Raw genomic sequence first — 23,493 nt, 5'->3', positions numbered from 1 at the left:
GAGTTAGTAGTTTGCCACACACAGATTAAAAAAAAGAGGCTTGCCAAGAATCCTGTCCACACCCTGTCAGTGCATGGTGGAGAAAATACTCCTAATTCCAAAGTAACTACTTCATAGCCAGAAAAGCGTACAGTCAAATATGTCCAGTCACAGCACAGGAGGAGGACAGCACAGTGACAATGCACAGAAAAAGAGGAGTGTTGTCGTGACATAACACATATTTCACATCCTGTTACAGTTATTTTGTCAGCACCCATGAGGAAGAAACAGCTGCTAAACAGTAATCAGTCATTAAAAAACATTACAGCAGATGAAAAGCCATGGAAGTTTAAATCTCAGACTATTGGTGATCTATCATAAGGAGCAACAATCGATTTGGAGACTTGTCTTTTTGAGCACTCATGACTCTGTGTCATCAGCTTCCTCATCGTGCAACTGCTGGAAAGAGTCAAGCTGCTGTTGCCCAATAGAGAGAGCAGCGGTGGGGAAAGTGGGCCGGGCTGGACGAGACTCCCTCCTCACATCCGCCTTGCGCTCGATGTTATAAACAAAGCAACGCGTGTGTCTGTGCAACTATTTGCGCTGTTTGAGAAGTGAGAGAAAAAAAAAGTTTTGTGGACATTTTTTTTTTTTTGAGGGGAATTTTCATCTCAGGACAATCAGAAGTTACATCCGCAGGTAGGCGTCAGCTCTCAACAACAAACCCACTGTTCATTTAATTTGTTGGTAAATGCGCTCTTACTTCCTTTTTAAATGTTCGCGTTGAGTATGTTGTCACTCCTGTTTGGCAATGTGGTGCGATTGAAAATACAACATTTTATAAAACCAAAATTCGTCGTTTGGGTTCATACCTTTGAGACACCTCAAATTCATTCGACTACAGTTACGAAAAGGCGCTTTGGGATTTTTACGCACACTAAAAACCTAAAAATGCGCACGCACTCTTTGTGCACACATTTTCTACATCTCTAATTGCCATGTTTTCTTTTTAAGTGGACCCTCCACATTGCGTGTTTTGGGTCGTGCTTAAATAGGCCACTACCACCTGCAGCTTGTTAGCTCAGGAACTTATGATTGATCAACATGCTTTTTACGCGTGACCGTGCCGGCGCGCACACTCGCCGAGCAGGAAGCACGTATGCCAAATGTTGCAGATATTATGTAGGCAACAGTTGCGTAACAAATCCTCTTTACTTTATAGCTTTTTATGTAAAGAAAACAAACACATGTTGAGGGGGAGAAGGCTGTGTTTGCAAATCCACGTGAACAATTGTGTTTAATAACTTCAGGCATCAGTGGCAGTCAGCCAAACAATAGAAAGCGTATCCTCCACTGTTTGCCATCAAAACAAGGCTGTGTCCGGGACCCGTTTTGAGCCTGTGTTTAGTTTTCTGGCTAATTCTGAATGTTGAGATATGTGGTGAAATCCTGTCTTTAATCCTCTCTAAAAGATTATGAACCTGATCTCTGATGTACACAGGCGCTGATAACAAAGGCTCCATCTCACAGTGGACTGCTGGAGCAGCAGCTGCTCCAACAAGTGATGGTGTTAAAAGTGTTGTTTTTCTGCTCATGACAACCGCTGGTGATGCCCTCACCTCCCCATCCCATCCCCACTTAGCATCTTACTGTAGCAATGTAGACACCCACGTTCAGCTATCTTTTACAATCTGAAAATGTAGGTCTGCAGCGGCTTAGTCCGGCAGGCCTGCTGCTGCAGTGCTGATATTTCAGAACCAGGGATTTGACAGATTAAGCGAGGTCCCAAAGATTAGGGAAGCAATCATTGTTTCTGCAGATGGATGCTTCGAGCTTGTGGATTTAAAAACGGTATGGAAGCAACAGAGGAAGGATGGCCTTGGCTTGATTCTGGCTCACTAAAATTGAGATTCCCCGTCTAAATCTAATCAGTACATATGTTTCTCAGCAAACAGAGAGAGAGGGAGAGTTTGAGCTGGTGCTGTTTTGTAACTCAGATGTTCTAGTAGTGTCTCATATCGGTTGGTTTCACTGTGCGGCACTAATGTAGGCCCAGGTCAGTGTTGTTGTTTTTCTCTAAAGCTTAAATCACATTATCTCGATGGCAGGTGAGAACATTGGATTTTCACAAAATGTCGCCTTTGAGGGATCAACACATAAAAACAAATCACGATAATTACTGTCAAACCTGAACGAGTAATGGACTGATGATAGTAATATCTAGAGACTGTGTTACAGTGTACGTCATGATGGGAATCAGCGAACGTGTGCCACCTTGAGCCTATATCCTCCCACTGTTTCCTGTTCGTAATTGCACAACACAGTCTCACTTCTGTGAAGTCAAAGCTGTTTTACTAAATGGTCTTATTCATTCTTCTTAGGAAGAAAAGTCGCAATTCGTATTATGCATGTGGGAACTGGTTTAGGAGTGCGTTTGAATGTTGCCAGTCAAACCAGTCACCAGTCTGGAAAGCAGCCAGTTTAAAGAGGGCCCCCTGCTGTAGCAGCAGTATAAAATCCCTGTGAGAAAAAGACGCACTGCAGAAACATTGCCTCTATTTTCACTTATTGTTTCAGGTGTTTGGCTGCTTACTAAAAAAACAACATGCATCTACACACAGCATAGTTTTCAGTGGGAATCATTTCTTATATTAAAAACAACTTAGAGCTCTGCATCCCTGGGTCAGCTTGATAAATTATAGATCAGGAGTGTCAAGGTAGGAACTCTCCTGCCTCCTTTCTCTGGATTAGGATCCTGTGGAGTTGAACTAGAACAACTCCCTCCCTTTGCTCCTCTTGGCTCGGTGAAACATTAGCTCAGCAAGGTGGACAGTCAGAGGCACATCACTGGTTTAAGCAGCAGGTGACCTAGTTCTCTCTATGTTGCCAGCCTCCTGGCAGGTAGTGATGTTGGCCAAGTACAACGGAAGTTGGACTTTTTGAGTGTGTGTGTGTGTTGAATTTGCAAATAGAGAATTGTCCCGTTTTCTAAACTGAATGTTCATCTTATTAGAGTTACAGTTGTTTCTTATCATGGTCTTTCCACATCATAATGGGCGTAAACATGCCTTTTCTCACATGGCTGTGGAATCTCAGCGGGGGCTGATCTCTTGTCCTCTTCAACAAAGCTCCTGCAGTGTGATAGCGGCCATGTTTTTGAAGGCCTCAGCAGAAAATGAACGTGTTGTTTGAAACTCCTCTTCCTCTGCACAGTTGTGAGGGCTGGTGGGCTCTAGTCTTGGTTCTCCAAGTCAATAGAGCATGTGTTTACGTGTGTGTGTGTGTGTCCAGGGCGGATTTTTCCAGCTGTCATCTCCACATTTTACGCATTTGAAATGTAATGAATCACTTCCTCTTACAGACCTCTTTGCTTTGAAAGCCCTGATGTTGATTAATTTTCGGCCGTGGCTGTATACAAAGACAAACAGACAGAGAAAGACAGAGTGCACAAAACAGATGGATGAAGCCCTGGAAAGAGCAAACACAGCGAGTGCAGCCAAGTAGAAGCCAAGACAAAAAAAAACAAAAAAAAAAAAAACATGGAGAAACATGAGAGAATGCACAGAGCTGGAAAGCAGGCCAAGAGCTGAAAAGGGGCTTAGACGTATTGATGGGAACCTGGGTGTCCGTCCCTTTCTGTATATGTATGTGTGTGTGGGGGGGTCAGTGCAGGTCCTCTCTTAGGAGCCACTAGGGGCCAGTGGACAAAGAGCTCTATTAACTTGCTAATTTGATTTGCATGCAGAGCCAAAGCCAGCCTGCTCTCCGTCAACACAGCATTTTGAGCCACCCAGCCTGGCTTTTCTGCACACTTTCTCCTCTTTCCTCACTCTCTTTTCTTTCTCTCCCTGACTTTCCCAGTGCCTTTTTTCCCCAGATAATCTGTCTTCAAAGTATTTGGAGGTTTTGGCTATCGCACTGATTTTAGACGTGCTTCGGTTGCGTGAGAATAACTCAAAAATCACATTTCCTCTTTTTTTTTTTTTTTTTTTGAGAAACAATCCTTCCATCTGTCAACTGAAACAGTCTTTCTGTCTGTGGTCGGTAGATGCTTGAAACTGCGGATTACTGTCAGTGCCAGTCTGTACATGTTCCTCTGTCTGTACACCTGTGTGTACGTGAGCGTGTTCAGGTCTTTTTTTTTATTAGCTTTGTGTAGATAAGAAACACACCCACAGTTCAGAGAATCTGTCATTTTATTGTCTGCGGGTCAGTCTCGGTTCAATAAAAGGATCATACTTGCCAACTATTTTACTAAACTTTTTCTTTTTTTCCTCCACACGTTATCTAGCTAAACATATCTTTCATTTTTCTCTGACCAACAGGCTCTGCAGCTCTTGGAAATGGATGACATCCAGGTTGTTGAGTCCAAGCCCCTGCTGGTTGACAGGGACCTGCCGGTATGCATTCTTAAGCAAAGCCAAGTCAAACAATGTTTAAAAGCAGTCCTCAGAAATCTGTTTTGACCATCATGAGTACTCTATAGCTGAGCATTATATCATTAATACCTGACAAGTTGCTTGTGTAGCTGATTTGTGTCAATCTGTAATATAAGCACATTTTTAAATTAGGTGCTCAGAGATGCACAAAAAATAAAGTATTTGTTTTCTGACCACCCCTCTCTTAACTTTCTGATCAAAAATGAGAAAATAATAAAATGTGCAGTCCTTTAGAATAGTTTAGGATAGTTTGTCACTGATTTTTGTTGTTCTAAATTCAGCAAATAATACAGTTTAATCATTGATCTTTTGTTCACCAAGTACTGTACGAGGTGTTCCAGTTAAAATTAAACGGTGGTGATATGGATGTAAAAATTGTCTGTGACAGTGTAACGCCCTCAGGATATTAGATTATAGCATGTTGCGCTGTAATTGCATTAGTCTCATGTTTTCATTACTCTGTTCTTTCCTTTCAGGGTTTGCGAGAGGCTGTGCAGCAGCTTGTTATCAAGGTATGTTCATTCACACGAGGATCCCACCATCAGCAAACTCGGCTTTATTATCTGAAGCCCGTGTTTACAGATGATACCAGTTTTATTATACACTCACTGGCCACTTTATTAGGTGCAATCCAATACAACAGATCTGCCATTAGATAAAGTTCTAATGGCAGATCTAGTGGCCATAACATCATAACTACCTCCTAATAGAATCCATTTAATGACAACCCCACCATGACCCTAATACATAGAATTGTCACCTTTCTGAAATGTTTAACAAAAAACAAGAATATATAACCATGTAAAAAGTAGAATTCATGGTAGTGGAGCTAGATCGTGCAGTTGTACCTAATAAAGTGGCCAGTGAGTGTAATATTATTGTTTTAGCTTGTCTAGTACCATCTAGTGTTGATGAAAAAAATAATCAGCTTGTAACTAAAAATTCTTGCACTGGCTGATGTTTGTTGATTAGTTTGTTGTTGTTGTTGTTGTTGTTGTTGTTGTTGTTGTGTTTTTATATTATTAGAACCGAAGTCACATTCAGGCTCCACTGAAAAGTGGAATTACTGAATTACTGAAAACACAAACTACAGCGCCTCAACACTTTATCAACCTTTTTACTTTCTTTCCCAACATACACCTCATCTCATCAGTGCTCACACGCTCGCATATAGAAAGTATTGTTTGCAGTACAGTATAAGTAAGAAGCACATATATTGTCATTCTTAAAACTGTATTGATCTTTTCTTCAAACATAATGATGACAGTGAGGTTATGGTCACGTAGCCAGTGGGATACTTGATCTTTAAGGTTCCTCTGACTTACTTTGGCGTCACACTTGGCACATGAAGTAACCAGGGCGAGTGTTTGACATTTCTGCTAAGCTTCCTACAATTAGTGACGTAGAATTAGTTGAGGGTGACAAGGTTGGGGGGGGTTTACTCCTTGCATTGATGGTAACGGTGCATAAAATGACACATGCGCGCAAATTCAGTCCAAAGACTCGCGGGGTGGCACAGATGTGCATATACGTGAAAACACAAACGGCTGCACTTTAACACAGACGTGTGTGAGTTACCCTGCAGGATTATCTTTCCTGTGTAGCCAAACGCTCAGAGGCAGACTGTGGGTGGTGCAAGGCGTGGTGAATCCTCAGATGTTTACGTGTACATTGTATCCAGTAAATAGGCCATACGCCTCCTTGGATGTTCCTTCAGAACAGATCCCATGCAGTTAAAACTGGTTTGAAAACCACCCAATAGGTCATCTTGTTCTAGGCCTAGTGAAGAGTTCAGGTCACTGTCGGGCACTGTTTGTTGTTGTTGTTGTTTATTCTATAATTATGCTGATACCGACATGTTCAGCTGTATGTTTTCACCCTGTATGTCACCATTTCTAATGTTTTCACAGACCAGCAGATTTTTATTCAGTTGTTGCTAATCTAATTCTTAATATATTTGAGTCTTTTTAAGCTTTTATGTTCAAAAAATTTGTTAACTCTGTCCCGATTTTCTCCAGGATATATGGATGTGTTAAATCAGTGTTACTGCAGTACTCAGTGTTACCTTGTGTTTAATCATTTACGTCGGGTCGAAGCTTCTTGAAATGTTTTGCTTAAATATTGCTGAATAATGACTGCTGACTTGCCCTCACTCATTTATTTGGCTTGTTTTCCCAGCACTCACACAGCCCATACTGATCATGTCAACACAGTAGCTGATGGCCCTCTGTCTGACATTGGTTGATCCAATTTAGGGATCTCTCTCATCTAGAATTAGCTTGTTTGGACCAGCCTGCAAGGCACTATGGGAGGCCAGGAGCTTAAGCCAGCTGGTAAGCAGCAGGGGTATAAAACGCAGCTCTCAGAGGAAGGCTAAGCAACTTTAAGGGCTTACCAGAGTTTGGATCTATAGCTGAGAGAGCCATTGCAACTTTTCTTCAGTAGCAAGCAGCTCTGAACTCCTCTCCTGCAAACATGGTTCTGGAGGATTCGGATGTGGAAATGATTGTCGCAGAGATTGAAGTCAGTGTGAGTAGATTAAAGGCTGAAATGTTTGTGCCGAGTGCTTCCCAGTAGATCTGTGGGATTATGCTGCATTTGATAGCAGGAGTTGTTGCACAGGTGTCTGTGCTGAATAGAGATTAGTTGAACATTTGGTTTTGAGTATGTGTGAGACTTTTGTGGCTTACTGCGAGCAGTGGTTTGGATTTTTAAAATCGATGGACGTGTTTTGTTAAGAACACAAGGTGAGGATGAGGGATAATTTGAAAGAGTTCTGGCAAAGTGCGTAAGTGGAGGCCCTGTAATTTGGACATTTTATTAACATATTACTTTAGCTCATTAAGATGTTACATAGCACTCTTTTGGAGCTACGTTTTACTATTGTTTGGAACTTAAAGATGAATTTCTTATATTTATACACAATTTATGTAAAACTGTCATTGTTTTTTTTTTTTGTGTATCTATAGGAGCATGATGTGGAGACCCCTCATGGAAGGATTCACTGTACAATGAAGGGGGTTCCCAAGGGCGACAGACCAGTGATTCTCACCTTCCATGACATCGGACTGAACCGTAGGCCCTGCTCCTTATCGTTCAGATCTAGGCGAAACATGTATTGTTATGCCTTAAGCCTGGCATGTTTTGAATTATTGTACCACGTGGGATCAGATTAGGTTGACCAAGCTAGCTTTCCATTAAGTCTATTGGATTGCAGAATCTAAACTCTTCTAAGGTTAGTGAGAGGTTTTTGTGTGAACGTTTTTGGGGCTGTTTTTTTCCAGACAAAACCTGCTGGGACACGCTCTTCAACCATGAGGACATGGCAGAGATCATGCAGCACTTTGCCGTGTGTCACGTTGATGCCCCCGGGCAGCACGAGGGGGCAAACACCTTTTCCACCGGGTGAGCCAGACACACCAACACTTACCCTCGATGTATGTCAAGCAGTCTGACCTTTGACTTAGGTAGATCACTGCGGATGTGCTTTAGACAACCTAATTTGATAAGGATGTCGTACGCTCAGGCGTTTATCCCGTTCAGCCTAATCTCTGCTTTAATGGTAGGACTTGGCCTTAAGTTAATGCTACCTGAATGACAAAGAAATATAATATAGTGCAGTGATTAGTTGGTGGTTATTAATCAAAATGGTTGAATAAAGGTTTGTAACAGTGTTTTTTTGTTTTGTTTTGTTTTCCAGATATGAGTACCCATCTATGGACCAACTCTCTGAGACTCTCCCACTGGTGTTGAAACACTTTGGGTACGTCGAGCTGCAGTTTTTACACTGATTGCTCACATTTATATTTAAGATATTTTCTAACCTGTTGTTCTAACAGCACCCGTAAATCTTTGTGTACACCAGGTTGAAAAGTGTTATTGGAATGGGCATTGGAGCCGGGGCCTACATTCTGACCAGATTTGCTGTAAGTTTCCTATTTGACCTCTCAATCGGACTTAATGAGTTTTAATCTATCGAGGATTAGCAGAGCCAGCTAACGCGTTTCTTATTTTTGCTGATTTTGGCAATAAAACACTGCTTATTGCTTGAGCCTGCTGAGCCATGAAAGCCTCAGGAATGTTACAGATCAGCTCAACACTAACATTGTGCTCACTAGGAAGCCGCTGTTGACACAAGGCTGACAGGGATACAGCTTTTAACTCCTTGCTAGAGCCTTCTCTCTTACCAGATTTGTGTGCAAATTGTGTGCATCCCTGCAGAAGCTAAGATAAATTATTATTATTATAAAGTCACGTAATAATTGTAATCATGTGAAAGAATTCTTCTTAAAAATAAGAGAAATGGCTCCATAAAGTAACCTCAATGACCTGCCCAACACTTATGCAAAGCAATCTACATAAGAGCTATGATATTTACAGTTTATAAACATGTGAGGTTGTAAGTGCAGACTTGTATATTGTAGTAGTAAGTCACAAATTTGGTGTGTGTGTGTGTGTGTGTGTTTAGCTGGACTACCCTAACATGGTAGAGGGCTTGGTGCTCATCAACATCAACCCGTGTGCAGAGGGATGGATGGACTGGGCTGCACACAAGGTAAGACACAAGTACAGAGTAGTAGCTTTTAAATAATTGCCTGAAATGTTACTAGAAGGTAACTGGAAACTGAATATGTTATTTCTTTCTAATTAAAGATCAGTGGCTGGACCCACGCCATGCCTGACATGATCATCACCCACCTCTTTGGAAAGGTACAGATTGAAATTCTCTTCGAGTTTCTCGTGATAGCTGCATAAATCCCACTATGCTGGCACAGGGCAGTATGTTGTTAAGTAGCTTTTCTAGGTTTTTAGGTCTCAGTGAGTTCAACAGATTTTGTGTTTGGTCACGGCAGGAAGAGATCCACCACAACCAGGACCTTATTGCAACATACCGCCATCACATCATCAATGACATGAACCAGTATAACCTGCATCACTTTGTCAAGTCCTACGAAAGGTAAACGCATAACAGTCGGGGTTGGCTTTTCACAAAGTAATAAATTGAACTACTTAAGGCTGGATAATACAGTAAAATAGAACAGGTTGTACAGTCTTTAAATGCACAGACATGAATTTCTAATTCTCTCTACAGTCGAAGGGATCTGGAAATTGAGAGGCCGGTTCCTGGAAGCAATGTCAGAACCCTAAAGTAAGTTGTCATCAAGCAGTAAGCAAACATTACTTGATGTATATTTTGTTGAAATCACATTGTAATTTATAGTATTTCACCGGTGCTGAACTTTAATTGTATGCGTTTCCCTCGTCCAGGTGCCCTTCTCTGCTGGTGGTTGGTGACAGCTCCCCAGCTGTGGAAGCTGTGGTGAGTAGAAACACACTAATAACACGGCCACTGCCAACAAGACTCCTAGCTAATGTGTGCTGGATGTGATTTCCAGTCACTTCAGTGACCTATTTAAGCCAAGAGTGATGCGAGACAAAATGCTAAAGGCCAAAAGTTTAACTTGGGTTAGATGGGAACAAACATTAAACGACACAGTGTAGTTTTAAATGTATTTCTGCCTTTTATAAGCTAATAAATTCTATTTTGCAGTTTTTTATAAATGTTCAACTCATAATCAAATTCAATAAGGTTCTTTACTGATTGTATTTGTTTTTTGTCTACACAGGTCGAGTGTAACACCAAGCTGGACCCAACAAAGACTACCCTGCTTAAGGTAATGGGCCCGTTTCCCTCCTTCCATCTTGCTTCCCCTTCACCTCCACACCTTCTGTGCCATATCCTCGTTCAGATTATAATAGCCTTGATGGAAACTCATTGACTGATAAGATTCCGGTGGCTCAGCATTTACTCGGTGATCTATTAACCAGAGACAGGGCAGCTGAATGCGTCCTCACGGGCAATATGCGTATGCAGCTCACCTGCGTAGATGCAGTCTGCTGCAACTGACCTACTGGTGTTGACCTTTAGCGCTCTTTTATGATCCACAACCGAAAGCGAATGACTGTTCAAATTCAAGTGGGTGCTGTTTATCAGGGTCAGCTACTCAGGGGCCAGATGAACACTGATTGGAAGTAGCAGTCTAATGGAGGGGTAATGGTGTGTGTCTACTGCTGCGCAAGTGTACAAGCATCAACATGGTAATTCTAATGGCCTCTTGTTTTTTCCCCATCCTTTTTCCAGATGGCTGACTGTGGTGGCATGCCCCAGGTTGACCAGGTGTGTATGTCTGAATTTGTGTGACAGAATAATAACAGAAAAAAAAAACAAAAAAAAAAACATTTTGCTGTTACAGAGCAGGCATGATGGGGCTGAATAATCAGCACAGGGGCCCAGGTGGATGGTGTAAGAAGGTTGCACTTAAGAGCATTAAAAAGTAGCAGACTGAACCACAGTTGTCAGGTTGTAATCCTCCACCCTGCGTAGCACCTGCTCCTAGCAGCTGTCATACCTCAGACCCAGGCAGTAAGCTGCTGGATGAGAGACTGAGTCTGTCTCTGTTATGTAAACAAGTGTGACAATTAATAAGAGAACTGATTATCTCTTTCCCTGTGTTCTCCTCCTCTTCAGCCTGGCAAGCTGACAGAAGCTTTCAAATACTTCATCCAGGGCATGGGATACAGTAAGTATTGAAAATATGCAGCATTTCTACCTTCTGTCATGATACCTGGGTTACCACTGTTGACTTTAACTTTAGCTCTATTTGTTGAATTCATCCTCCAAAAGACTTTTCTGCCCCCCAGTGGTGGAGATGAAGCGTTTACATTGGACTTAGACATTCTCCACTTCACTTGTTGTTGGTTAATAAATGATTCAAGTGCTAACTGTGGAGGAACTCAGACTCTGTTTAAGGTCAACTACAGAAGTTTACTGTGCTACAGAGAATGCAGTAGAAGACATGCGTCAAAGTAAAAGTAGCATAACTACCGGAGTAAAAGTGCATTCAAGGCTGTGGTGCATTTATTTTTAATGCTTGTTTGTCCAATAAAACCCTATAGGTGTCAGAATAATAGCATAGGACCTACAGAATTTCCCTCTTAAGTGTTACAATTAGGGATTATTTAGTTTAACAACCTTTTTTCAAAGCAGTGAATTTATTAAATCCTCTTCCCCCCCCCTTTTCTCAGTGCCCTCGGCCAGCATGACCCGCCTGGTCCGCTCCCGCACCGCCTCCGGCTCCAGTGTCACCTCCATGGAAGGCAACCGCTCCCGCTCCCACACCAGCGAGGGAAACCGCTCCCGCTCCCACACCAACGAGGGCAGCCGCAGCCGCAGCCACACGGCCGATAACCAGCGCGGACGCTCCCACACAGATGGCTCTATGGACGGCACGGGCAACAACAGCGTGGACCAAGCCGTGCCCAAGTCCACTGAAGTGTCCTGCTAAACGAAACCTCCACTCTCCAGTTACCCCAAATCCCCTCAAGATCCCTTCAGTTCGGGCTGCACTGCCTCTAATTGACACACCAGTGAGGAGAGGGTTGTTAAGATAGGATACCTAGGTTTGTCAAAACGCACAATGGCCCCTCATCTGCAGCTTTTCTAGTGCGGCTGAGGTGCCCCAATTTGAAAATACGATGTCTTTTGAATAGGAGGTCAAAGGTGAACTGTATGCATGTAATGTCATTCTGAGGGACTCACGCATTCAGCGGTAAATCCTCCTGTGTGTGTGCAGTTACGGGTAATGCAGCCTCTGGGGACACCGAAGCAGAGAATGTCAGAGAAAGCTGTGGCTAGAAGTACACCAGCTTGTACATGTATTTCTCATAATCTCTTTTACGTATAAAGAAGAAATCATTTTAATTTCCTCTTCTTGCAGTCCCTCATCCTGTTCCTGTCAGTTTTTACCATATTGACACAGCTTTCTCACATACACCTGACTGTAAATGACTTTTTTTTTTTCTCTCTTCTCGCTGTAATTGTTTGATCATTTATTATTTTGTTTTCCATGTCTGAAGTGTTGTTTGTACGTAGGAGCAGACTGTAGATGTTGAGGGATAACGGTGAGGCACTTGGATAAATAAAGAAAAATGGCTATTTGCCACAAAAACTGCAAATGTAAAATTAAGGGACAGATGTCAAATGTCATGCATATACAGCAAATAATATTGTCTCATCTTGCCAGTGTGCATTAACCTTGACTTTTTCGAAACACCGTCTGTTATTTTGTGCATATTCTAGAAGCTATATGTCCAACATCAATCTTTTTAGGAATGAAATGATCATTTTAAACGTCCCTTTAAGCCTGAACGCTTTGTCATTAATCAAAACATACACACTCGAAAATTTCTCATCGTATACTTCATGAATGGATCATGGCTCGAGACAAAATTGTTTTTCTTCTCTCTTTTGTACGATGATTTCTATGCAATCAAGCATAATGGAACAAAGATGTGCCATGGATTTGTTCACTCTTTTTTAGATGTGATGCTCCTATGTGGTTGTGGAGTTTTGGGTGAGTGAAATAATAGGGTCCACATTTTAACATAAGGATAGCCATAGAACTTACCTGACACCTACTACTCCCATATTTTACTTGCACTACAGCAACAATTTTTTTGCTTCGTAGAACATATACAGGGCTTTGTAAAGATGCGATGCACAACCGTTTAATGCTGTAGAAAAGCATTGAATGACATAACAGTTTGTATTTATTAAAAAAATGACAATATAAACCTCCTAACAGATCTTCTCTGATTGTGTCTTTTTTATTGGAAGATGTGGTCATTTATAAAACTAAGGTCTTAACATTTATTATAAATTTACTTTTCATTTACATTTCTACAGTAAACCCCTTCTTACCTATGCTGACTTGTTAGTTTAAAGACAGACAATGTTTGACTTTTTTCAAAAGCGATTCGAGAATATTGCATATGTTATTACATATGCTTAAAGCTACATAAATAAATTAAGCCTTTAATATTTCACACACACTGGCTGAATATTCTCATTAGCAAACCATTTTTTCAAATGTTTGTCAAAAGCACATCATGCTTGAATCCATTCTGGAGACATATACATATATATATAAATATATATATGTACATTTCATATTTACAGATTTTTCCAATAGGAAAAAAAGACCATAAGAAAATCCCTTGTACATTATCATACATCTTACAAATCGAAAACACTAAATAAGAAAAAGGTCATCTCCTCCAGGCAGAGATCATGACTGACTTGTCGCTTCTTTAGTCCATGACCTCCGGGTAACCATAGTGATTCTCCAGCTCAGCAAAGATGTCATTGGGATTTTTGCAGCTGAGGTTGCAGAAACAGGCTTGGATCCACATCATCTTCCAGGTGAACCCTGTGCCATTAGGACACTCGAACTCCACGTCGATGGTCTTGGACTTGTAGGGGATGCAGCAGCGCTCGTCTGTGCAGACGCCACAGTATTTGGGCCTGTACTGCTTCTTGCTGGTGCAGCCAGAGATAGTGAAGTTGGAGGACTGATCCTCCCTGTAGATGTTCAGACACTTCTTTCCTGGCTGAAGGAGGAAATGAAGAGATATGAAGATATAAAGTCTGGGAATGTTTGTAACCTTCACATTTTATCGTGCAATCTCTTTTTAACTGCTCGAGAGCAGGATGTACCTTGATGTGTTTGGTGATGTCAACCTCACAGGGCCGCAGGGTGCACAGGCGGGACTCTTTGACCAGCTCACATTGCTCGTTGGCATTAGAGATCCTCAAGGACAGGCCACGGCCACAGGTCTTTGAGCAGGGGCTCCATGAGGTAGTCTGGGTAATGCAGTTCTTGTGCCAGCTCGTGGTCTCAGCTGGTAAAGCTGGATAAGTGTAGAAACAGACGCGAGATACAGAAATTATGTCAAATCCACAAACTGCTGCTTTCATCACAGTTCATATTTATATTTTAATATGATGATTTTAACTGATAAACAGAAGTCCATCTGCACCTTGATTCGCTGTTTATCACCTCATCAAGCACCAGTTGTTCCTGTATTTTACCATGAGAACATTTCATCCCACTGTATCTGTATCTGTATCTGTTTTTAATATAAATCTTTCACTTGTGTTTTCCTAATAGCCTGGAGGTGTTTTATTTCCTTATGCAACACTAGAAGATCCTCGTTGACATTCCTCGCTCCATGGCTCACAGCAGTGCTTTACTGAACGACTAGAAACTGGACGTGGCCCAAGAACAGCGTGAGGGCTTCCAGAGCGAAGGGATCGAACTGTCCCTGCACACACGCACACACCCCAAATACATAAAGTGTACTCACAGAGCGATGGACTGTATGACTCAAAACATTATTTGAAAGTCCAATTTCATGAGAGGTCACAAAGGAGCTTTTAGGCGCGTCTACATTTCCATTTATTACTGTGCAGAGACCTCTATGTCAAAGTTATTATTCCTGATGATGCTTATGAGGCAATGATAATGAAGAGTTTGTGTCATCTTCAAACTATTTTAGCACTCCCTCTGATTGAACAGTGTTATTTGAAATTGTTAATGGCTCCTACCCTCTACTATGTGTCGTGGGGCAGTCTTGCGCCCTCTCTTGGGTTCATCACAGATCCATTGCTCACAGCATTGTCCCCGGACTTTGACCCGGCGTGGGCTTTGGCACCACACCCGAGGAGGCTGGGACTCTGTGCACAGTGACACGCAGCCGATGGCGCCGTTAACACACAAACACTGGTATTTACAGCTGGGCTTGAAGCTCTGCCCATTACGGTAGATCACACCATCATGCTCGCAGCCTGTTCCCACCATATCTGGTATAATAGAGAGGAAGGACATAAAACAACATAAAACATTTTTGCATGTCCAGGTTTTGGAAATATGTAACTTTCTGATGTGTGAACATCTCCATACATAGGGTTACGTTTTTAAAGTCAAACAGTCCATGTGTGGTTTGTAATATGATTTCCATAGCATTTATGGAAATGTATTGGTCATATATAAGGTGATTCAGCAGGTAGCAGCAGCACAAAGGGGCTGGATGCTTTTCTAATGTAGTGACAGTGCTTCCTGCTACTACCACAATAAATAAAAATCAGAGAAGCGTTTTCATGCCACTACCTGTGGTGTGCAACATTAAAATGCATTAATATCCTGCCAATTGACACCTTTGTTGTCACCATAACAACCAGCGGTGATATGGCAGCAAACACCTGCTCTGCTCAATCATCCACTGTGCTTACTTTCAGTCTGTAATGCAGTATATACAGTGAAAAATAAAAGGTTTTTCCCCCCGTGTCATTTGTTTAGTTGGTTTGGTTGAGTGACACTTACATGCACACACTCCTTCTTCGTACCTAGGCTTGTCCGCACTGTAGTCACAGTATAGTCCCTTGTGGTAGTCACACGTGTCTGCTTCATTGCACACTTCGCCCACCTGTCGTGCGCACGCTTTGCAGCAGTCACAGCCGTCCATGAGGAGGCTTACGCCTAGAGGACAGGTTGGGGTGACATCGGGACATTCGCACGGCCATTTGCAGTACTGTGTCCGGTTGTACACGTCCACAGCTGGGGTTGTGATGGCTGCGACAGGCGGCATGGCAGTGGAATTCTGGGAGTATGCCTGAAGAGGGGAGAGGGGAAAGAATATAATCAGACACTTGCAGTTCAAACACGATGTGCATGTGATTTTCGTAGCTATTGTTTTACAGCATGACCAATAATTTGAATCATACACGCAGCTATCTGTGCCATAACAAAAGAGCCTTCCTTGCTTTGAAAATACAACACAAGCTTTGATCACACAGCCTCTTTGGCTTCAGTAGCTACACTTTCTTTTGGATTTGTCCAAAATCAAAATGACGTTTTTTTATTACCTGAAAGGTATTTGACCTCCGGAGGTAAGGAAATATTTTTAATATCCTTAATCCTGAATTCTTTCGTATCCAACCTTCTTTGGGAACCCTGTCTCACTAAGTCACTGATCTGAAAGGTCTCAAATCCCCTGTTTGTACACCTCCACTACAGTGCCTACAAGTGAAACTCATGGCAGCCTGCTAATGTGTGGTCTTGCTGTGCAATAAATTAAAAATGAATTAAACATCCAGGAGGAGATAATCTTATTAACTCAACGACTAAGTCTAGTCTTGTATGTGCTTAACGTTTTGGAAGTATTCCATCATCATATTAAAAACTCGACTGTGCTGAAGAATTACAAAACTTAATTGTCTCTCCCCCTCAGTGTGTTTTGACTGTTACGAGTTGCTGTGTGAAGCCAAGATCACACAATGAGGAGCTGTGCAGCCCTTAAAAGCAGATGTTCTCGCTGAAACAGGCCACATGAGGCACATTAACAGCTCAGTACTTCGAGGTTAGACAGCACACGAACAACTCTCAGCGGAGGAAACTTGTCTCATTGATTTAGAGGGTGTTTTTCTGACAACACATAGCGCTATTCTCAAATTTAAATTCAATTCAGCTTGTTTTGAGAACAGGCAGATGGTCTCCAGGTTATTGTTCAGTGAGTGAGATTTGCTTCTTAGCCAAAGAAAAGTTAGAATATATGTCTGCTACGAATACTCTGCACAGGATCCAGACAGGGATCTAACATTTGACTGGAGATCCAATATTGTGATAACTCATAACACCATGACCCCTATGGTTAGAAGGACACTTGCACCAGAAATAGGGTTAGGTTTAGGTTCATGTCACACAAGCCTTTAAAATGAAAAAATAAAATCTATTTCATGCGTTTCCAAATAGCTGCCACATGTGGGTTAATCAGCTAATAACAGTGTTGTTTTCTCTGCTGAGAGAGGTGGTAACTACTGCTGACCCTGGTTCCCCTGCTGCTTTGATCTTTTCATCCCTTCAGCCTCTGGTCAGATCAGATGACTCCTAGCGGCACGTGCACAGGCACGGACAAACCTTTTCTCACAGGGGAAGAACACACTTCACAAAGAGAACTTTTCCAAATAATACCAGGGGGTAAAGGGAAGACGGTCACTTAGGTTTGCAACCCAGTTTATAATAAATACAAAAAAGACCAATGCTATGAAACTTAGATTAATGAGCTAATTTTGTTTTAAGTCATAAGAAAATATGGATTTCTAAAAATAAATAAAAATATGTATCATGATATAATAGATTTTGGAGAAATAATAAGTCTAATTGATAACTATTAGAGATATGACCAGATCGCAAATGGGTTGAAAGTGTAGCAGAAGACTGAATTTATTTTTTAAGTAAATGATTTAATCATTTGAATTATTTTTCAATACACTTACTGATAAATATTGACACCAGATGCCTATCTATTTATTTATTTTATCAGAGCAATTTCCAAAATCTGAAGAAAAGAAAGATACATAGAGTTATACACTGTTTGGGAACTGGTTTTACATGAAGACATGATTAACAACTAAAAAAAAAAACCACGAGGTGGCGCTGAAACATAACCAAAGTCAGACAGTGGAGCTGCAGGGCGGCAAATGCCAGCATCTCCCACTGAAGAGCTTGAACCACAGGAGTTTTGAGAACAAAGATTAATTCTCTTTTAGAGGGAATGAGATGCTCCAGGTCAGAAAACTGTTCAGCCAAGTTCACTCTGCCACATGTTGAATAAACGCTGTCATAAGGTCACTTTGGATTTATAATCAAACTTTAACGCACAGCCAAGTTTGGCATTCCCTTAACTTATAATTACCTTGAAGCATGACGTGGTACAAACCCACTCAACTAAAAATGTAAAGCTCTAAAGTGCAACCAGGAATACTGACAGTAAAAAAATGCACATTTCCAGAACTTCTTCATTATTTCATTGCACAGTTTATTTAACTGCTCCTGTGCTTTATATGAGTCAAATACGCGGCTTGCGCAAAGGAGAAGAATCCCACCATCCCACCTGTTGAATCCCGGCTGCTGTTAAAATCCACAAGAGGAGCCAACTCATCACTGGTGAGGAAAAGCAAAGGCATTGAATCCAAAATTAGTCCCGTTTTAAACGCATGACACGCCGACCTCCGCAGGTGTGCCGCATCCTCGTCCTGCCGCTGTCAACCCTTCACACCTCTGTCTGGATCCGGACCTGAGCTCACAGCCTGTTAAAGAGTCCGGGCTGACGTAAGGTCTGGAAGGACGAGCCCCGCATGCTTGAGACTTCAGGGGACGGTTTCTTTTCTCCCTCCGCTCCACTTTCACCCGATCCTCCTCCGCAGCAGGGCGCTGGCAGCCGCGGTGGTTAGGGCGTGTCTGGAAACCCGCAGACACTGAAGGCCAGGCAGAGGTCCCTTCACCCTTATGATGCGTGCTTTAGATCACATCACAGTTTAGTTTTGAAGTGTATCTGAAAACAATATTTTAATATCCATGTACTGGCTACAGCATCATTTCTCCTCTCTACACTGACTAGAAAGTTACTTCAGCTCAAATCCACATTCTTCAACATGCACAAACATACACTCCACTTCTAAGCTCATGCTGTCATACGGCTGCTTCACTAGTGTCACCCGCTAATTTAAGGGTTACTCAGGATGCACATCTTCTGCACAATTATTTAGATCACAACAGAAATCTACTCCATCATATTAAATGCATACAATTGCAATCAAAGCCCTTCAATCTAGTGTTCGTCCAGGGCTGTTCTCCATGAGCCAGTGATGTTTGATTCAAGAGCATCCCATCTTACCATCCCCTATTTCATAACAACCAAAAGAAAATTAACTTTGAACTGATGGTTCAGTAGAAATAGATAAACGTACTGTCCAGGTACCCACGTACCTCCTACCTACATGATCCTGTTGTAAGTCTGGGGCTGGGTCTGGCCCCCAGATGTTCAGTGTAAATCAATGATGTCATCTATCTCAAAGTCTGCTACTTTGCTTTCCTTTCATTTTCTTGGAAATTTGAAATGTTTCTCTTTGCAATGACGTAAATGAGTCCCAAAAAATTTTTTTTTCTACTTTACACTGCTGTCCAACCATATGGAGAATTTCACTTGGACACATGCCACTGATGTGTTGATGAGAGTATCAGTGACTGTCACCTAAACTCCGAATTATAGCACAGCAGGCAACAGAAAGCGAGAAAACTGAAATATGAGTAAAGAGCATTTTGCCAAGGAGCGGGGTCTGCCCCAGGTCTGAACCCCTGTTATTTACAGGCTGTCCTCTAATCCCTGTCAGAGAGCTGTCAGCCTCTGAGCCGATCTGAGCGCCGCTTCTCTCTCGGCTCTGACTGGGACAACCTGACCCCTTCACAGCACAAAGCACCCTCTCTCTCTCTCTCTCTCTCTTTTTCTCGTGCTCAATTTCAGTCCATCTTTGCTTTTCCATCTTTGTCACTCATTTCAATTTATTCTTTGTAGTTAATTCATTGCTGTCTTCTGCTTCAGACCTCAGTTCAGTTCACTTGTGTGTTCCATGTTAATCTGTGTAACATAGAAACGGTTTTGTCATTTATTTATGATGCAATCATAAAATCTTTATTCAACATTTAAAGATTTTCTATGCGTTCCTCATTTTTTTTGTGTCTTTAATCCTTTAAACGTTCTGGCCTTGCCAACCAACACTGACACAATACAAACACAGCAAAGAAAAATTCAAACCACAGATGGTATCATTCATGCTCATGTCTGCATCTGTTTCTATTTTCTGGTCTAATACGTTAGCGGTAGTCTGTGTTAGCTGCAGAGCTTTATATAGACCCATAGTACTACAGTACGCATCATTTGGTGACGTCAGCCAAAGTGTTGCTACATCTCAACTCGTCTGGGTGCTCTTTATTTGTCTGTTGAAGCTTGTTTGGCAACAATACCTCACAATAAAAACCAGGCCCGAGGCAGCTACTGCTTCACCCACACATGATGCAGATTTAAAGTCATGGACAAATGTCACGCAGAGCCCCATATCTTCAAACACTGATGAGACGGGCAGCCACAAAGAAGATGGCTCAACACTCTCTGAATTCAGGTTGTTTAACAATTCAGCTGAGGTCAAATACCTCACAGTTCATCTTCACACATTTTATAACTACAATTACTTGGGATAGTTCATCATCTTGGGACATAAACCTATATAAACATGAGAGTCTGGTTAGCATATCATGGAATAAAGACAGAAATTGTCATGTGATTGTCCAGACGTTAGTCAGTTTATTGTGCTGAAACAATTTCCTAGAACCAGCTAGTGATAAACTCTGATAGCCATTTCCCTGTGAGTCCACTCCCACTGTTTTTATGTTAAGCAATGGCCCCTTTCCACTGCAAGAACTGCGGTGGTACCTACTACCTACCACTTAAATTAAATGTACAGAAAGTCTGAGCAGAAATATGAAACCCAGAGGTCAACAATATAAATAATGACTCACTGTGTCACTTTCTGTGACCGCGTGAACTCCTGCCCATACACAATGTAAGAATGATCATAGACAGTGAACACAGGAGTTCACCGTCTATGACTAGAGTCTTGCATAGTTGGTCAAACTGAAAATCCCCTCATTAAAAACCCCTCCACTCACACAGAAGCCTTAAAGTCAAACGGTGTTTTGGAAATCTTCAAGCTTCAAAGTCAAGTGGAGTCGGTAATCCTCCTTAGAATGGAACAATGAGTTTACAACACCTCAAGGCGACCAAAAACTGCTGAGGTGACGTAGAAGAGGTCCTTTCACAGCACAGCACTAGTGTGGGAAAATCGCATCAGTCCTCAGCAGCCAGTGACCTCACGGTAGAGACTGTAACCTGCTTAAAACAGTGTGTTTTCATTGCACCTTCAGGCTTGCTGCAAAAATATACAGGAAGTTATAGTAAGCTGATAGAATACATTGAAAGTATAACACCGGATAATAACTGTGGTGCATACATTTTAAAGGAGTAGTTCCAAACTTTTTTTGCTTTGTTGTTTACTGTTGCTCCCGGTAAATGTGACTGATACTACTTTGGTGCATTCACCTTCCACCTGTTACTTGTGTTTTTTTGTTTCATGTTTAATCGCATTTTTGTTCTGTTGGAATATAGCTTTTGTTTAGTTTTTATTTCATTGTGTTTTTAATATTGTTCTAATGCCTTTTATTGCAGATGTAATTGCTTCTTTGTTTAAAATGTGCATCCACATCAAGGAAAGCTTCCAAAAATTGGCAGTTTATTTTTGTTTGTTTGTTTGTTTGTTCATTTTTTTTTGTATAAATAGCAGGGTTTTGGGGCTTTGTAGGAAGTGACTGAACCACGCCACCACATGTGCAAAACCACAGGTTGTTGACTTATATTGCAGATGATTCCAGATTAAACAAACAAGATATGCTGTTGTAAGTAGTGAGGTGCTTGTAGGCAAATAAAACCTTGTTTCCCCTTCGCAGGCTAGCCGCCTCTCGCTGATTACAGTCTTTCTGTTAATCTTGGCTAAACATTTGCAGGTTAACATACAGACACGAGCATGGCAGCACAGTGTCTTCTCATCTAACTCTCAGCATTAAAGTCTGTTTGTGAGTTTCCCAAAATCTCAATTCTTTGAACTTGATTGAATGCTGTCAGGCTCATGGCCTTCGTGCTTAAACTCTACAAGTGGCTTGTTTGCTGGTACGTGTGTGTGATTGAGAATGGGCATGGCAGGCTGTGCTCAGACCAGTCCAGTAATTATATTGTCTTTATATAGCTGTGGTCTCAGACTCATGGACTGAGAAAAACATCTGCTGGGCTCCACAGATACAATCCTACGTGAACCCAGAGCAGTTTAATAGTCAGCGATGTCTCATGTACAGTAGCTTGTGGTGCTGCAGTACTGTGCTATCACTGTTTACCATCTTATTCCATGTTGTTCATAGTTGCGAACAGTTTACACTGTTGGTTTGGTTACGTTAACATCACACAGGTACAGTTCAAACAAAGACGAGCTATTCCAGCTTTATTCATTTTGTTTTGTTACATAAAATATTCTTAGCACATTTCACATTCATATGAAAATATAGGTGTATGTTAACTATGACCCTCCACTTTTAATAATTTTAATAACTAACATTTGTTGAAGAGAGGTGTTTCTGTAAAAACAAGTTTCCATTCATGCCACTTTGCTGTTTAGTGGAAAACCCTGACACACTTAGCAAATATTTTGTGAGTCCCTCCTCAGCCAAAAAATAGTTTTTGGTCCATTGCTGTCGTCTAATAGACTCTGTGGGAGTATTTCTCTTTATGTCAAAATCTATACAAACATTACCACAATGCTTTTAGTTAAAATAGTTAATATCAAAGGTTAATAATAAATATCCCTATTCCTAACAGCCTATTTCCACTTGTTGACCTAGAAATGTGTGATTTATACCTTTGGTAACGCTGAACACATACTTGTCTGACATTCCCCTTTTATATTAAAGACCTCCTTAACTACCTCCCGACTGGCTGCAGCCACCTACGTAGACAATAACAGATTAATCATTATAGTTCTAGTCAACCCGCATAAATTAAAATAAGAAGTTTAGGGATGCAACCCTTCAGTTCAAGCTTGAAAAGAACATTTTGCTGCGGTTTTCTCTCTGGTTTGAGTCAGAATTACATTTATTAGCACATTTATCCAGACGGTCTCACTGCAAAAAAATGTAGCAGGGAATTTTTTCCTTTTGTCTTTATGAGCACAAACACATTTTTCTCCCCCTCATCATGTTCAGAAGTCTAAGACAGTGAGTAAGAAATGAATATCAAGACTCTGATACTGCAGGTATGAACACAAATGCAAAACAACTCACACTTCTCTCTTCTCTGCACAAAGCTTTTGCTGTGCTTTGTTCATTTGTTTGACTTTTGGCAGGCGAAAGATGACATGTAGACAAAGCAAGGGATTTGGGATGCTGCAGGATCCCAACTGCTCTCAAGAGCTGTTTTTAACAAAAGCTGCATTTAGAGCATCCGTGTGGGGGTCAACAATAAACAGCCCAGCGAGGCGTATACATTTCAGCTGGGTTTGGCTGTAAATCAAACTAAACACTGGCTTATCTTCCGTTTAGTTTTGTAGATGCTGACATTGTATCTCAGAAACACAAACGTGTGACTGTTGTTGGATGTGTCTTGGTGATAAATGGCTGACTTCTTGAAGTCCTGGCATTCCTTGGTTGCATGAGCCAAGCCCAGTATAGGAATGCTTTGCCTCAAGAGACTATATCCTGGCTGACCTGCTAACTCTGAAGGACCAGCCTCAGGATATGTA

At 41.6% G+C, this 23,493-nt stretch overlaps 2 protein-coding genes across 3 annotated transcripts; one reads left to right on the top strand and one right to left on the bottom strand.

Moving 5' to 3' along the window:
• The first annotated feature begins 527 nt into the window (after positions 1-527).
• Positions 528-13,060, top strand: ndrg1a (N-myc downstream regulated 1a). The gene is made up of 16 exons (XM_026347355.1): positions 528-678; positions 4,305-4,379; positions 4,895-4,930; positions 7,388-7,493; positions 7,703-7,823; positions 8,119-8,181; positions 8,284-8,344; positions 8,887-8,973; positions 9,072-9,128; positions 9,272-9,375; positions 9,511-9,567; positions 9,687-9,738; positions 10,046-10,093; positions 10,561-10,596; positions 10,948-10,999; positions 11,505-13,060. The coding sequence occupies exons 2-16, from the start codon at positions 4,323-4,325 to the stop codon at positions 11,762-11,764; spliced, it is 1,197 nt and encodes a 398-aa protein (XP_026203140.1). The 5' UTR covers positions 528-678; positions 4,305-4,322; the 3' UTR covers positions 11,765-13,060.
• ccn4a (cellular communication network factor 4a) lies at positions 12,269-21,027 on the bottom strand. Of its 2 annotated transcripts, none has more exons than XM_026347357.1 (5): positions 20,822-21,027; positions 15,641-15,929; positions 14,866-15,120; positions 13,975-14,168; positions 12,269-13,868 (listed from the first exon to the last, which is right to left on the bottom strand). In XM_026347357.1, the coding sequence occupies exons 2-5, from the start codon at positions 15,903-15,905 to the stop codon at positions 13,569-13,571; spliced, it is 1,014 nt and encodes a 337-aa protein (XP_026203142.1). In that variant the 5' UTR covers positions 15,906-15,929; positions 20,822-21,027; the 3' UTR covers positions 12,269-13,568. The 2 variants fall into 2 exon arrangements, with proteins under 2 accessions (XP_026203142.1, XP_026203141.1); XM_026347356.1 differs by lacking the exon at positions 20,822-21,027 and adding an exon at positions 18,210-19,254.
• Between the last annotated feature and the right edge of the window lie 2,466 nt (positions 21,028-23,493).

This window comes from Anabas testudineus, chromosome 11, assembly GCF_900324465.2.
Source record: "Anabas testudineus chromosome 11, fAnaTes1.2, whole genome shotgun sequence".
In the NCBI taxonomy this organism is placed as follows: Eukaryota; Metazoa; Chordata; class Actinopteri; order Anabantiformes; family Anabantidae; genus Anabas; species Anabas testudineus.
The sequence above is the reverse complement of the archived record's forward strand: the minus strand, read 5'-3'. Positions and strand labels throughout refer to the sequence as shown.